This window comes from Rhamphochromis longiceps, linkage group LG10 (genome assembly GCF_057381845.1).
Source record: "Rhamphochromis longiceps isolate RC_006_pf linkage group LG10, R_longiceps_female_GT1.1, whole genome shotgun sequence".
NCBI lineage: Eukaryota > Metazoa > Chordata > Actinopteri > Cichliformes > Cichlidae > Rhamphochromis > Rhamphochromis longiceps.
In genome coordinates, this window is record NC_140566.1 from 10,786,332 (window position 1) to 10,803,178 (window position 16,847).

General features: G+C 39.7%; 1 protein-coding gene across 7 annotated transcripts in view; it reads right to left on the bottom strand.

Moving 5' to 3' along the window:
* The window catches only part of acaca (acetyl-CoA carboxylase alpha), a 33,502-nt gene that overhangs the window by 2,188 nt on the left and 14,467 nt on the right, over positions 1-16,847 (bottom strand). For 4 of the 7 annotated variants that reach the window (XM_085420142.1, XM_085420143.1, XM_085420144.1 and 1 more), the window contains 27 exons: positions 16,681-16,799; positions 14,391-14,414; positions 13,827-13,976; positions 13,366-13,509; positions 13,165-13,267; positions 12,965-13,072; positions 12,757-12,813; positions 12,423-12,467; positions 11,264-11,305; positions 10,445-10,660; positions 10,169-10,324; positions 9,851-10,075; positions 8,885-9,040; positions 8,643-8,789; positions 7,998-8,267; positions 7,445-7,542; positions 7,156-7,276; positions 6,887-6,997; positions 4,706-4,849; positions 4,483-4,603; positions 3,422-3,518; positions 3,190-3,286; positions 2,948-3,083; positions 2,696-2,873; positions 2,495-2,607; positions 1,693-1,847; positions 763-933 (listed from right to left, as the gene is read on the bottom strand). In XM_085420142.1, the coding sequence (XP_085276268.1) occupies positions 763-933; positions 1,693-1,847; positions 2,495-2,607; positions 2,696-2,873; positions 2,948-3,083; positions 3,190-3,286; positions 3,422-3,518; positions 4,483-4,603; positions 4,706-4,849; positions 6,887-6,997; positions 7,156-7,276; positions 7,445-7,542; positions 7,998-8,267; positions 8,643-8,789; positions 8,885-9,040; positions 9,851-10,075; positions 10,169-10,324; positions 10,445-10,660; positions 11,264-11,305; positions 12,423-12,467; positions 12,757-12,813; positions 12,965-13,072; positions 13,165-13,267; positions 13,366-13,509; positions 13,827-13,976; positions 14,391-14,414; positions 16,681-16,799 (3,504 nt within the window). The remainder of the gene's footprint in view (positions 1-762; positions 934-1,692; positions 1,848-2,494; positions 2,608-2,695; positions 2,874-2,947; positions 3,084-3,189; positions 3,287-3,421; positions 3,519-4,482; positions 4,604-4,705; positions 4,850-6,886; positions 6,998-7,155; positions 7,277-7,444; positions 7,543-7,997; positions 8,268-8,642; positions 8,790-8,884; positions 9,041-9,850; positions 10,076-10,168; positions 10,325-10,444; positions 10,661-11,263; positions 11,306-12,422; positions 12,468-12,756; positions 12,814-12,964; positions 13,073-13,164; positions 13,268-13,365; positions 13,510-13,826; positions 13,977-14,390; positions 14,415-16,680; positions 16,800-16,847) is intronic. The other 3 variants (XM_085420145.1, XM_085420147.1, XM_085420146.1) reach the window with 2 other exon arrangements.

The following is a 16,847-nucleotide window of genomic DNA, read 5'->3' on the forward strand; positions in this document are numbered from 1 at the left end:
TATTCATGAGTGCTGGCATTTTCTGTTCCCAAACAAAGCCAGGCTGGAGGGCTTAGTGAAGATTTGGGGGTTTAATGGGCTCTTGCCTTTTTATGAACAGTCCTGCTTGAGGTCCACAAGAACATTTAACGCCCTTATTAATCATTTTTAATCTGTTTGCTTTTAATTAAGAAACAGCGTGTTGCTCTCCTATCTGCACGTGCCAGGGCTGTGATTAATTGTGGCTTAAGACAGCCAGTCCTGATTAGGGTAATGTATTAGCTAACAAGAAGGCCACTTCTTAAGAGATCTCAAACACTGAGCCGACTCCTGTCACCCCAGCGGCTGGAGCTCTGAGCCTTAGAAGCAAGGAAGCACAGAAGGAAGGAAGGAAAGATGATGACTTTCACAGAGCGATACACAATGAGACATTACCAAAAAAAAAAAAAAAATCTAACATGAAAGGCACTGAAAAGCAGAAATGTCTACAATCCTGTGTGGTTGTGTGGAAATGATGAAAAGGTTCACTACATGACGGATATTTTGTTATTCCACAATTCTGGTTTCAGTCTACTGTCAAAATAACTAGAATTTACCAGTATTTTAAATATTCAAAGTTTTTATTTTGAATGAATTCTACACGATCCCGTCGCTCTCTAAAGTCAAACTTTTAAATTTATGAACCACCACATCCTTCCATATTATCATACTTTTCACTCAGAGCCAATACATATTGAACGATTTTACAACAAAACCTAAAAACGCCAACAAAATACTTTTTACCTTTACAGCCCCCTCGGCCTCCACAAACCAGCGGCGCAACATCGCCTGGATCTGCCCATCTGTCAGCTCGCTGTTGGCCACCTGGATCTTCCTCTTTACGGTTTCCTCCAGCAGCAGACGCCGCAGACGCCAGTAGAAGAACTGACGGGATGTCTGCCATTCTAGGATATCCTGAAGAGGCAAAAGACAAGCATCTAGCGTTACAAAGAGCTGGTATCATGAAGAGCTACGTTTTAATCCTGCTGAATGCCAATTTTAATGTGGAGCATTGAATTCTGTATCAAGTGAAGCCAAAGGTGTGGCACTCAGGTAGCACTAATTAAGTAGACCACTGTATTACCTGGCTTAAAAACTGTCTGCTTTGACACAAATGTCAATGAATTTATAGGTTTCATTCATAAAATAAAATCTAATTCGACACATTTAAAATGTAATTGTTGTAAAGCGGATTGGTGTGTTAATAACACATGCTGTTCTTCACATTACAGTGAACTGATGGTCTGAGGATGTCTGTTCTCCTTTTCCGTGCTAGTATACTTTAGAATAGGTAATAATCCTCTCCTGTATATAGCATGTAGGGCAGGAAAGAGGGGAAGAGAAAAAAAAAACACCCCGACTGCCATCCATCTGTAAAACACCCCTCTGGTCATGTGAGCAAAGTGTGTATCTGTGTGTATTTGTATGTGAAAGATGGGTCTGTGAAGGCACAGAATGAGATGGGGTCTGCCTAAGGCTGCTCTGTAGTTGCTAAGGTGATAGACCAGGGTCATCAGAAGATAATTATAAGGATGAATCTCGCAGCCTGTTGAGACCAAACATTATTCACTAGGCAGGTGCAGCAGCAGCTAGACTGATACTCCCCTATGGGCTTTTCAGGTTATTCACAGACTACACCTTCATATGTGCACACGTGATAGTGTTAGCTCTCACCGTGATGACCCCCTTCTCTTGCATGCGACCTGGGGTGTCATGGAGGTCCGCAAACTGTACAGCCACCTGATGGTAGATGGGCAAAAGAAACTCCTCACGCTCCTTAAGTTTGGTTTCAAGCTCTTTGCGATCAGGAGGGCTCAGCTCTGGGGTTCCTGTTGGAAGTTTCAGAGTAATAGCATGAAACATATTAGGCATATTTCACTGGATTATTCTAAAAAGTTGAATTTAGGGATCAGGAATCAAAAGTGCATGTGCTTATCTACATTTCTGAGCACGTATAATGTAACTGTATTTTCTGTTTACCTCTGTACTATCAGCCTATATTTTTTTTTTTATGCAGGCAGTTGCATGGTAGTCCTGTATTTGCCTTTGGTATGTTATACATAAACACAGGTTCTCTATGAGAATGTAGTTGGGAATCAACTTCTGCTAATAGTGTTTTATTCTAGCACCGCCCCCAAACCCTCACTTCTCTCAGAGCAGACAGATGAGCTCCCAAAACCCTCACAGTAAACCATCACTATGCCGAAAGCTCCAAGCAATTGCAGCATTGGTCCAAAGGGGAAAAAAAAAATCAATAGTCTGCATGGGAGAGACAGTAGAGCTAGTGATTAATCTGGGAAGGTTGTGACCGACATCTCCCTGGGGAATGCAAAAAAGATGACACAAAATCAAGAATGACAGGGAAAGCATAAATGCTCACACCTTTTGCTTCTCCCTTAAATGAAGGTAAGACCAAACAGGGAGGAAGAGAGATAGCCCTAAAGAGGAATACTCAGATTTCAAGTGTGGGGCTTACCCAATTTTTCAGCCAAGCCCATGTAGACTGGATCTACTCTTCTCATGGTCTTGACCAGATCCTTCCTTCTAAACTTGATCTCGACTGTCCCTTCAGGCTCCAACACACCACCTCTGGAAACAGAAAGGATTTAAGTGAGGAAAGACAAGGTATTAAAAAAAATAAAAAATAAAAATCTGCCTCCTTTTCTCCAAAGCTCACCGGCTGTCCTTGTCGGCGTACATCTCCATGTGCCGGGGGTTGATGGTGGGATCTATAACGACCCAGGAGCCTCCTCTCAGCTCAGCCTGCGGGGGGATATAAACCAATACTGGCTGCTTGTACTCTCTCAGCCCATCCACAATGTAGGCCCCGAATTTCAGCACTTGGTCGTACATATCTAAAGAGGATAAAACCATATTAGATGAAGATGGGGTTCAATCACTAATTGGTTGGTGACTGAGGCAGAAGTACCTTTCATCCCTCCAGAAAAGCCCCTCCAATTGGCAAACACAATGAGAGGTAAGCCCTCCCGGTTTAGGTCCTTAATGGCCTGAGCAGTTTTGAAAGCAGAATCTGGGAACCACACCTGTCCTGCCTGTTGGATGAGCTAAATATAAAATAAAAACGAAAGAAGCGGTATCAGTACAAAGGTGTCTGTGAATGTGTTGTGTGCCTGTTCATTCTTGAATATATACACACTCAGTGACCCTTACCTTAGCCTCAGAGTCTAAATTGGCTGGATCAGCTGGGATCGACAGTTCCACTGACCTGGTTTCCACAGCAACAACTCCAGTCGGTATCCCACCGAGTCTGTAAAGAGGCCATCCACTGTTAAAATCTACAAAATACCTTGATATGATTTTTAAAAGCTAATCAATTTTTTTGTTTTGTTTTGTATATCAATAACGTTTAGTGACATGTAACCTGGTTTTATTTGGGACTTACCTGGCTCTGCCTACCACTACACTCTGAGCCCACGGCTGCATGATCTCCATGAAAGAGCCATGGTCGAAGAAGCCAAGCTGCCAGGAACCCTTTGGAGCTTTATTGAGAGAGAGCAGAATACATGCACAGAGTAAATAAAGGCAAAAAGTGAAGTTAATTAATGAAAATTCTAAATGCAACACAATCAGATCCACTTCCAAAAAGCATTCTCTCTTCTCGTGATATTTTTAAAATCCCTAGCTCTCTTCTGTGTGCAGACTCAGCGTGTATATTCGCAGGATCTGTCATCTTGGCACCGCCCGTGATAGATGACTGTATAAGCAGACTTGCTCAGCTCTTTTTCTGCCTGTACACCCCAAGAAACATGCCCAGCCTAAGAGGTTACCATTCAATTAAGCTTGGCCACTCATCACTACCAGACGTTGACTGGCTTCCCACACGGTTCCCCGATCTCTTTGCCATCCCAAGCAGTAATTACACTGATGTGGAACCTGCTCAGTCCTGACCTGCAGTGTAAAACACACTGCATCAATTTTGGTGCTGATCTGGCCTTTGGCGGCATGGTGTTAGGCTTCACTGTTTCTTGCTTAGTTTCTTAATAGCCTTTCTCTTGTAATGAATTATTTCAACCTTTAACTCTTAGGCTATCAGGCTGAAATAATAAATCTTTATATTTACTTTAAATAACACAAAAGAAAATGTGGCTTGACTTTTTAACAACTGCTGATGAAGCAATATTGATGATCATTAGGGGAAAAGTGAAGTGTATACATTATTTTTATAGTCAAAGCTTAGATTTGAGAGCTTAGATGCTAAACAAATCACTACAGCTTTTTTTTTTGACTATGTTCAGAATTATAACATCAATAGCATTAATAATTAATAGGATGATTTCTAGTAAATAAAACTGGGCATTTAATACAGAGTAACAAAGAAGCTACAGTGAATAGAAGGTCTGCATTTTTTTTTAATACACACTCTTCAAATATTACTCGAGAATCGATTTGCTAGTCCAAACATTTTCATAATCAAATTTAAATACGTCCACATTAGGCACTCACTCTGACTGGGGCGTCCTGCCAACATCCAGCGAGGGTCATAAGGAGCCTTGGTAGGTACAAACTCTACCAGTCGATCTATGGGATCCTTGGCATTGAGGATGGGCACTGGGCTAGATTTACACTGAGGAAAAGATCACTCATTATGATCATGATATCACATTATTAAATGAAATTGTACATTACATTATTATATTTACATACGTTCTAAACATCGAGCTGTTACCTTGGGCATGTAGGACAGCCACTGCAAAAGAGTGAAGACTCCCTCAAAGTCATCGCAAACAGTGCAGTGAGTGACACCATTGTTGTGCATGATCTGAACTCCACCGAGTTGGTTGTTGGATGTATACACTTCTCTGCCCAGCACCTAATGTAGGAAAAGGACAAATGTATGGATTTGTGGGGAAATGTTTGACAAAGGTATTTTATTTTAGATCAGGCAACTAATGAAGGCAATGTTTCAAAACCTGAAGCATTAGTTTCCCGCTTAATTGAACAGAATGTGGATTTACCCTTTAAAAACTAGTTTCAAACTAAGTCAGAATACTGTTGCGCAACACTGGCTGACAACAGGAAGTGTTGTAAACAAGTTTCTAGTCTGTGTATCCAGGTTACGGCAGCCTTGTCGATACCCCTCTTTCACAGTAGTCACATTTTTGGGGACAGCGCCTGCTTCTCTTCATAGCCGATTTCCTAACACATTGCATGAATTAACACGTCCCTTTCTTAACAAGAAAAGCTAATTCATTATACTGGCTTACATCCATTTCTGGTGTGCAACAAAAACCAATGTATCTGTATACATTTAGAGCCACCAAACTTATTTTATCTTCATGTTGTTCCTTTGCCAACCTGAAGCCATAAAATCTCCCTTCCAGCCCACCCTATTTTCATAAGCATCTCAGAACAGGTGGCAGGGCCCTGACATGCTTCTATAAAAATCAGAGAGGAGCTCAATCCCTACCCTCAGCTCTCACCTTTTCAGCCATCATTTACTTTTTTTATTACCATTAATGGTTATGTATCTGGCTACAAATCTAGGGCACTCTCCTAAAGCTGTCAGGAAAGCTGGCTGCCCCAAGAAACATTGCAGTCACCTTGACATACACAAAACCCCTGTGCCTCTGGCCATCGCCAGATTCATTAAGATTCCACTGCGGAGAGAAGAGGAGGAGACAAAGGAGGAGGAACGAAGGGAGATGATTGGAAGGAAGAAAACGAGGCACCAAGTGGTAGCAACAGCTCGCTGGGGTATTTGTGCTAGTAGTTACTATCCATTCCCCATGAAAATAGGAGTTCTTTCCAGCAGTTAATGAAATGATGATCTCTGGGTGGTAGCCTCCTGCTCTCTATTAAGTTTCAGTTAATAGCCAGGAAGTCACATGATAAATGAGCAGGCCAAAAAAAAAAAAAAAAAAAAAATCTTAAATCAGTGTTGCTGGTTAAAATCATTTTCTCCAAATAAAAAACAAAAAAATGTGTTGCTATTCATCACCTCTATATTGTGGACATTTGTCAGTAACCATTATTGTGATGCTGCTCCTACAAATGGAGCAAAACAGTGGGACAATCTAAAAACAATTGAGCTTCCAGCAAATAGATATACCATCATTGGGCCATTTGCATGGTTTGTCATGTTGTGAACTGTCATCCAATTTGAAATGAAATCATCTTAATGCACTGACAAGGACAGACAATGGGTAGCGAGCCAAAAGGAGGCAGCGATGCGTGCAGACACGCACACAGACACACACTAATCAAGTGTATACAGGCGAGAAAAAAACCAAAAAACAATCTGCATCAGCAAAACTTTTCATTCTGATTAAAAACAAATGATATGGGTGTCCTGCACTGCAGCCTCTGGCATGTCACTCTATTTCTATGCAAATACAACTTCATGGTGCGCTTTCAATTATTCCACTTTGAGTGGCAGCCAGGCCTGTGGCTGGGATCGGAAAGGGAATCCCAGTAGAACACAGCGAGGTGGAGGGAATGAGCTTCAAAATTGCTCAAACAGGGAGGGGGGAACAAGCCATATAAACCGAAAAATAAAAATAAAATCATCAAAGCACACACAGTTTTCTGTTACATTTTTTTCATAATTCAAAAAACAAACAAACAAACAAAAAAAGGACGAAAAACATAAAAGACCCATTTGACCTTCCTGCCATATTAGCTGAAAAATTTAAAAGTCAACTAATGAATATATATTGGTTTGCTCATTAAAGCGCAGATGCATTAATTATATGAATTTAGAAACAGCTCATTTGGTGTTCACTCCCCATTACAGGAGAAGCAGAGTGCACATGTGTACAACACAATCATGTTTTTCTTCTACAACAGCAGAAAGGCACCATCACTGTATTCTACTGTATCTAAATTACACAAAAATGACCCATTTCACCTTATTGAGGGCTCCAGCTCCAGTAAGGATGATGTGGGAGTTGTCCACTTGTATGGTCCTCTGTCCAAGCCTCACCAGATAGGCTCCAATACCTATGGCTCGGCATGTGACCTAGAGGAGTGCAAGATTTCCAATAAGCAACCATCCAGCTTTTCACGTCTTTACATACAGCAAGTCTTTCTTCTTAACAGAACATACAAACTCAAGGCAAAGCAGCAGACTACATATATGAATGTGTGTTTTCACACAAGTGCGCACTTGAATCTTACCAGATTCATCGTGATGATCTCCTCGTAAGCCAGAGAGGATTCTCCGGCAATCATTCCCGACCCTCTCAGATTCTCCACACCCAGCCCCTCATCTTTACCTATAATGTCAGTGATCTTGTACCTGCGTGACAACACATACATTCACTCAAATCCAGATGCGATGACCCCCTCTTACCTTTGTCTCAATCTGTCACATCTTGTGTTTGAAGCTTGAAGATTACAAGCTTATAAAATCATATCCTCACATACAAAATTAACTATTAATGCATACTTAAAAAAAAAAAATTACCTCGATTCACCCTCATCCTCCACATGTTCGCAATGCACTGAGTTTAGAGCTGAAACCTTCTTGTAATCCTGAGGTGTGAGGTAGAGATACTTGAAACCCTGTAGGAAAAACAAAACATGCAACTGAAATAATGTTGACAGCTTAAAAATTGACAAAAATGAAGATGCAGCAGACAAAAAGTCAGGAAACTTTTTTTTTAAAGACAGAAAAAAAGGAACAAAAAAAATAATTGAGAGAACAGATTAGTCTCAGAATTTATATACTACACCTTTAGTAAAAAACAAAACAAAACTTAATACATAATAATAAACCTTCAAATGCAAATACACTGAGGTAATGACAGCAATTCTGAAACAAAAAAATCTTTTAGAATTATGGAAAACTAAATAACTAAAACTTACTAAAATAAGTATTAGGAATATTACGATATTCTCAATAATTATCTACAAATAGTGATTAGTGGATTTCACTTAAAATAAAAATAAAAAATTCTATACAAATTTAAATTAAAGTTTAAGTATAGCCTAATGTCTCTGAGACTCTGCTGGCTGACCTTGTAAGGATCAGCTGGATCTTGCCAGGCCACATGAAACATATGTCTGATTTCCTCTGCCAGACCGATGCGTGCACCGCTGTTGGCCGCAATATAGAGTCGGGGGATGCCACTTTCCCGAGCCATCTCTGAGGCTCGCAGGAACAGCATGTCCTCCTGGGGCCCAAAGGAGCCTATCTTGTGTGTGATGTCATTGCTTATGACAATGATCTCACGTCCTGCTGGGTACTCTGGGGTTCGCAGGGTCATCCGCCATGCCACCATGCCAATCTGGAGAGATCAAATAGGGAAACTTTAACCCAATAAATACAGAATATCTGTAAGTATTAGACAATAAATAATCCACATTAGCTGCATAGTTGTTTTTCTGATTTTGACCATGTTTGCTCAACGGTGGAATAAAAAGTGTGAAATCCTCCATATTTGTTGAATCAAGACAGAATCAGAACGCAGCTTTACATCTTTGGAATAAATAGAAGTATAATATAGACAGTCATCTATTTATCTATACTACCGTCTTTATTGCATCAGAGCAAAAGAAAATGTGTACATTCTGAAATAAGAGGCGAGTGTGTCAAAAAATGTCAATGTCAAAAATTCCTGCTTTTCAAGGTTTGTTTTCATGCTTCAAGCTTAAACACGGACCTCGTTGCCCCCTGGCAGTCGATTCATCTGTACCAGCTGACCTTGAGCATCAAGAACCAGCTCTGTGAAGGTGAGCAGCTCAGAAGGAAGAGGACACTGAGGTAAGTCGGCAAAAGCCTGACATGAATGCCAAAGCTTTTTCAGAGCCTGAAGATAGGATAAAATAGGCAGCATGTTAATATGTTATTATTTAGTACATCTAAGCAGAAGCTAAATATAATAGGCACGTTTTTGTACAGTACCTGTCTGAACATTTCTGGAAAGTCATAGACATAGGTGGTGCCCAGAGATTGTGCTTGGAAGCGTTTAGACTGCAACAGGTCTTTGGTAACATATGGTGTATTGATGAGCATGCCATGCAAGGGGCCCTGCTTGTCTCCATATGCTTGGAACATAATCTGGAAAAAGGCCAGAAGTGGTCACTTTAGTGATACAATGATCTCTTCAACAACCTTGGCATTAAGATGAAATCAAGATGAAAACACATGACAGGAAAAAAAAAAAACAACTAAAAAAACGTGATAATGATTAAAAGCACTTCTCATAGTTACTGGACATCAAAAGAATTCCTCTCATGTAGCGCTCTCACTATGTTGCAACTTTAGTATGTGTTATTACTTCATTATTTATCCTCCCAACAATATTACATTTTAATGCATGAAATGAGTACAGCTAAAACACTTCGAGCTGTCACTTTTGTTGGTAACCATATAACAGTCTTCACATAAAAAACAAACTGTGAATCTCTTATATTATGGAACCATTAAAGCCACCACAGAGCAAACATGGGAAAAAGACAAAAATAAGACATGAAATGTGTTGAAGATGACAGAAATCTTCCTTCATTGCTTCATGTAGCTTTCATCTCTTCAGCACTGCCTTACTACTGAATGGATGGCCGTGACCACTGAAAGATGAATGGACGGCTGGATTGATGAATCTCGCATATCTTACCTGAGTTACCTGAGTTTAGAAAAAAGATATTGCTAAAAGAACTGTCCAATGGGCTATGGGCAAGACACCATACTGGATCTCTACTCCAAATAATAAAAACTTGAAGTTTCTATTATGATATATACAACTACGAAATTTACAACAGAGTCTGGTAAATTGTACTCTACAAGCTGAGGTTTCCAGGAAGGAGCTGATGCCCTTTACCAGTGAATGGACAATAAGGAGATGAGATGGATGATGTATGAGTGCCCCACCTGTCGGTCTTTGGGCCCCACCTGTCCCGTTCGGGCATCAGTGACCTCCTTGTAGAGGCTGATATCCAGGTAGTAGCCAGATTCATTTGTAAGGAAGAGGCGGATGGGAATTTGCTTCCCCGTTGGAGTCAAGCGGATGTTAATCTTCAACTCGGCCTGCAGGACTCGAAGCTTCCACAGACGGCTGCCGTAACGCATCACCATGGAGCGCACAGACTCCTCGATCTGAAGTTCACAGGAAAAGATTAGCAGGAAGCAAACACAGTGGCAGTAATTTACTCTGTCAATCAGATATTTGTGGGTAATATTTTCCCAGACCTTTGATGGGTCCATGATGACTGTAGGGACAAAGTTGAGGAAGATATGGTTACAGTCAGTTCGCACAGTTGTGTTGTTGAAAGCCACCTCCAGTTCATCCATAGCTTCCAGCAGCAGGCGCTCTGCTTCATTGTGAAGGTATTCAAAGGAGGCCTCCTAATAAAAGAGGAGGAAAAAATAAATCTCAACAGCATCGAACACGGCAGAATTTGGGGGCTAAAAATTAAAGGCAAAAAATAGAAAGTTTCTCATCCAAAACCAAGCTTGTAATCTTACCTTTGTTACCAGATCAGAGTGGCGGATAATGGCACGGACAAAGAAACGGTAGTCCGTAACTTCTGTGCCCACCTCCACTCGGGCTGCACCCAGATACAGGTGCATCTTGTGATTGGCACATGGAATGGCAGTGAGAGCAAAATTCCGCATGCGGTTGAGCTCCAGCTGGAATGCTAATGCAGGCTCTAAATGACGATAGATCCGGTCCTCCTCAAACTATTGAGACACAGACAGGATACAATAACAAACAGTAACACAGTCCTGCAGAGACAAGTTTGTTTCAATATTTTACTGAGCACCTCAGTTTTTTTCTTAACTAGCACCTCTAACATTAACAGACACAGTTTAAATTGGCAATTTCACGATTGCTCAGTTGGTTTAAGTGTAAAAAGACGCCCATGAGCCACACACTGTATTAAGTAAATTAAGTCATGGGCAATATCAATCTCAGAAAGCTGCTAATGGGTGTCATTTCTCTTAAATGGGGGACATAATTAAAGAGTTCATTAGTTTAATGAGTTTTAGTCATGTCATTGTAGTGAAACTATCAGGAGTAGCAGAAATGAAGAGCCATCACTGACTGCAACTGAATGAAAGTTAACACTGCTTGGAACGGGTGGTCAGTCTGTTTTTTTTTCCCTAAACAGGCTGTTTCATTGTCATGGGAATAATCCGACATACATGTGCATTAAATACACAGTATATTCATCTTTCCAATAGAGGTCCCTTCTCCATAGGCTCAACATTAACTTGACATTTAAGCAAAAATACATTTTATATGACAGTGATGATTTGGATTTGTGTTATGTGAGCACCTACCTTGTCCCTGGCACGGAATGTGAAAAATTTAGGAAATTCCCTCTGTGTAAATAATCATAAGACAAAGAAATAAATTAATCAAAATGTTGTACATAACAGATTACATTTTCTATAAAGACAGCAATTCTGTGTTAAGAATGACAAATTAATTAGACTTTCACCAACTGTGCCTAATTACAGCAGCTCAAAAAAAGCCATTATGATCTTTGCTGAAATAGCTATATGGAAAGGAACAGTCACAATTAGGACCTTAATCGACACGCAGGGGGCCCTGTGTTCTTTTACTGCGATAATTTACCTATCAAGAAATCACTATGTATTCACCAAAGCAGAGGGCTAACATAATAATAGCAATGGGCTCAACATATAAGCACCCATTACATTCTAATGCATAAAACATGTCCTCCTTTCAGAGATCCAGTGATTCTCTGAATAATGCCTGGTAGGCCTGTCTGATGTTATCACATGAAGTCTCCCACTTGCCAAAATAATGCCAGATGGATTGGAGACGCCCTCATCACACCACAAGCTACATAATAATCAGATGACTGCAAAAGTATACACAGTGTAAACCTTCATAGCTATGATTTAACACTGATTGCAAATGACCCACTGCAATATAGTGAACTGAAGAAAAATCTTTTCAGAGTGAGCATGCATAAAACAGTAGCGGCCACAATGATAGGGACATCTGTTATTATGACAATGACTTTGTCTTTTCTATTCAAATCCCTGTCATCTAAATGCAACTGGTCTCTTGATAATATGTCAAACTCTGAAAGACAAATGGTACATCACAAAACTGCTACATCTGGGGGTTCAAACTCTTATGTGGCTAAAATGTGTGGTCCCATCACTAATAGGGCATTTCCATCTAAAAATGATGAGCTCACAATCTGTGTGATTTATTTAAGCTGGTATAACCGAGCTGTAAAAAAACAAACAAAAAAAAAAGCAGCTGCAGGATGGCAAAGATTAAAAAAGTCTGTGCTAAACAGAATTAGTGTATGCATGTTAATACACTATCATTAATCTACCTCCTGTAGGTGGCGTTTCCAACAACATCTACAGTGATATTTTGCACTTTCTATGTAATTTGTGTTGGTTGTGAAACAAATGCACTGTTGACGACAGAATTCTTCTGCCTTCCATTACTTACATGAAACCTTTGGTCCACCTCACAGTTGACTTGCTTCCTGAAATCCTGTCATCAAAAATGCAGCAAAATCAAGGCATGCAGAAGGAGATACAGAGACAAAAGAGGAAAACCAGCTAAATTTCAAATGCAAATTATTACCACAATTACTACAGTATTGCCACACATAACAAATTAATAAAATATTAGTGATAACAAAAAGGTCAGATGCAAGCTCAGTTTATTTCTGATATTTTGGTACATGCGGTTCAGTAGTGCCGAACTGATGGCATGCAAGGCAGCTGATGGTGAAGATAGATGGTTTTCTGAGTTTTAAGTTTTAAATCAGAAGCCTCACCTTTTGAGCCACGAGGAAAGTCAACCTTCGGATGCCGTGTTCAAACAGCAGAGATTTCTGGAATAAGAAAAAAATTTTGTTAAAAAAAATTAAAATAAATATATATATTTATAGTCAGGATGATAAGAACAAGCTAAGTCATCTCATATATTCTAATCCATTTTCTTAACTGACAAGATACAAGGTTTTTGCTGTAGATGTCTCCCACCTTTGACTGAGTGAATTCCCGGAACATAGCTGCCAGGCCATCATCATCAATGTCGCTGTCAGTCTTTATAGCAACATTCAGGATATGGATAGGCTCATCCTGGATACTCTGGGTAACAAAGCAAATACACATCTAATTCGAATCCTTAGTTATAGGGGTCAGTGACAGGCTAGTGACTAGTACAAGTCTGCCCTCTTCACCTTGTTGTCCTCTTCACCGTACAGCACGGGATTGCCTCCTTCTGGGAAGGTTGGACTTTGTGGAGGAGAGTCAGAGAAGCAGCTCAACATATCTGTTATGTTCCTATAAAATATTTAAAAAATATATAAAAACGATTAGTGATACTTTTACCTCCCAATAAAAACCACTCAAGTTTAGAATTTTTTTACACAAGGACTGACTTGGTGAACTCCTGGAAGCTGCGGAAAGCCACCATGGCTCCCATGCGCTGGCAGGGTGGTGTAAAAGACGTGTCAAGCAGAACGTCGCTCACACTGGCCATGTGCACCATGCCGTAGTGATTCAGGTTGGATGAGAATGACATCCTAAGGTGTAGACAGAGAAATATTAAAAAAGGCTTGAATGTTAAAAAACAAACAAACAAAACAAACAAAAAAAACAAGTAGTAACAAAACACCACCAAGGAATGAACATAGGAAAAGAGCTATACCGTAGGCAAGGACATTTAGATATATCCTGTTACGATAACACCGCTTTGCAGTGAACAAGACCACGTAAAACCACCAGAATGACCCCTCAAGTATCCAAGTTTCATTTTGATGTGTGTTAGTCCTTTGATTGTAAGCAGGCAACCCCAAAGTTACAGCTTGTATAAGCACTCGAGAGGTCTTATGTGTCAAACCTGTCCACAGTATCCAAATCTGATGCATTTTTCTTCTCAGCATTATCATCCTGTGATTCATTTTCTGGTGCTTTAGGGTCCTGGGGTTTAGTTTCCTCTAATTTAGTGTCCATGACTTTAAGATTTTCCAGGACTGAAGGAAACATTTTCCTGGCAGGACAGTCAGAGGTTTCAGTTTTGGAGATGCGTACTAGTATATGATTTCTACCAAAATTTTATGTGATCATCTTAAACTATATGACATACATAAGTTATCTTAAACTTGCACAATACTGAAGCACATACACACAGCAGTTAGATACAGAGCAGTCATTTCAACAGAAACAGGCACCCATCAGTAAAGACATTTTTTGGCAGAAAGGTTGAATGCCATAGGCCATGCAGATGTCAGTAAAATTAAATTACTCTGCAATTATCAACCAGACTAGACCAAAGTTACTAAATCTAAACAAATAAAACAGCTTTATAACCAACAACTAGATAATTAATCTCAACTTGAATTACAGCTTTATTCATCCAGCTAGCTAGTCACCGGTAGTGGATGCAATTAAAAGAATGTTTTACCTGTTTAGAGTGGGGATGTTCCCTCTGCAATCAAATAACATTGATTATCAAGTGGTTAGTGACAGGCATCAGAAGGAAGACATTTAAGGTGTAGCAATGTGTGCATGTGATTATATGTGTCCCTTAACATATTTTTGCACCAGGAACAACCAAATTATTCTGTGACTTCACACATAAAAAGATTAACGAGAAACACATCTGATGTAAATGCAACCAATTACATTTGTATCCTTGGTGCTCTGTATGTGTGTGTGTGTGTTTGGGAAGGGGGGGGGGGGGGGGGGACTGGAAAATTTCATGGGTGGAGTTTCAGAATCTTGTATGCATCCACTGCATATAGAAATGGATGTAATGAATGGTAAAATTATGGTAAATAACTCTTTCTCACAATAAACACACATTTTGCTACTTAACTGCTTCCTCTACACATGCATCACGTGATCCAAAAAGAAACAAACAAACCCTGTTCAGAGGCTAACTCTGAACAAAGAGTGGATCACGTCACACTCTCATGCCGTTCCGTATGTCACAAATTATGATGCAAAAATGAAGGTTAATTTATACACAGTAAAACACAAGCATGCGGATGGATGAGTGCAAGGATTTCAAAAAAATAAGCACTACTTAGTAACCACAAGCAAATGCATTGAAACAAACAAAAAATACACAAAACATGCAATCACACATGGACGAACTGAACCCAGCTGCTGAAACTGAGTGAGTGCAACAGAAATGCCACAGTACTGTGTCTGTTAAAAACCTTTTCAAATACTGAGCACGTACAATAACTTCTGACTTTTTTTGTGCCAGATGTTTTTTTTTTCCCCTCAGAACTTAAGCAAGAGCACGTGACCTGAAACTCTTGATTCTCAATTGCTTAATTGCTCAGTCCTGTTTTAACAAACCAAGAAAAGTATTTTCAGTGGTGAAAAATACCTTCTTTTTTTGCACATGACAACATTTACAGGAAAAACAATGGCGAACAGTGACACAGAGGTAGGAAAAAAAAACAAACCCAAAAAAAACAGGGACCGTGGATATAAAAAGTGCACACATCCCTGCTGGGGGAAAAATAATGAGACAACAATAAATCATTATAAAAATTCTTCCCACCTTTATTGTGACCTATAACTTGTACGACTCAAGAGAAAAACAAACCAATCTGTTATGGGGAAAAAAATGTAAACATAAAAAATAAGCTGGCTGCATAAAAATGCACACCTCTAAAACTAGTACATTACTGGAGCACCTTTTAATTTAAACGTGGCATTCAGTTTTCTTGAGTACACAGTTGTCATCAATTAGAGACTCTCGTTAACCTCGCATAAAGTTCAGCTGTCCTAATAAGATTTTGCTGACATTTACACCATGTCTAGACTATGGGCTAGTGTTGCAAGACTGAAGCCTATTCTGACAAAGAAAACATCCATACACAAGTCTCCTAAAAGCTTGTGGGAAAATGTGATACGGTCTGAAGGTTGAACTTTTTGGCACAATTTCATACAGAACGTTTGGTGCTAAAACCACTCTATGCATGACCGTACTTAAAGTGAAGCACGGTGTTGGCAGTATCATGCTTTGGAGCTGCTTTTCTTTAGCTGGAAACTTAAGTGTTAGTGGAGTGGACAGAACTCGAAACATTTCTACCACCAGTCACAAGAAACCCTTCAAGTTTCTTGCAGACAGCTGAATTAAAGGTTGTGCACATTTATGCAACCAGCTTATTATGCTGATTTGTTTCTTCAATTGAATTGTACAGGTTATAGGTCACATTAAAGGTACCAAAAGTTGAGAATTATTTATTGTGGTTTTAATTTTTATTTCTCAGATGCTTGGCATTTTAACTAGGGTGAGTATGCTATTTATATCCACTGTACTTAATAATAAGTATTCTTTATCTTTTAACAGTTACAGTATAATAGGTCATGAAAATTTTATGCAGCCATGCTACACCTTGAGTTGGGATGTCAAAAAAAAAATAAAATAAATAAAATGTTGTAGAAAACTGTAAGACAGGAAAAAATTCAGGTTCCTCTATTTAGAAACACAGGCATAAGCAGCAACTGCAGCACATCATTGCAGGTCCCGCTGCTAACACGCAGACTAATATTATTATTGTTGTGTTGTCACCTTGCAAGCAATTTTGATAAAAGCTAACTTTTAATGAAAAATTCAACATGAGAGTAAGAGTAGAATTACTGATGGCACAGCGTCCTGGGGAAAGGAGGGGGTCAGGACAGCAGAATAGTAATGCACATGTACGCGTTTCAGCTATTTTCATGAGCAATACCTGTTGGGATGTGAAGTGGGAAGCATGAACTGAAACTCTACTATACATGTGTTGTCCTTCAGTTGTCGATGCTGAACACTGTTGAGCTCGTAGGCGATGTATGCTCTCCGAACATACACCTGACATTATTGAAGACAGGCAATGCTGGTCAGATATGTGAAGTGCTT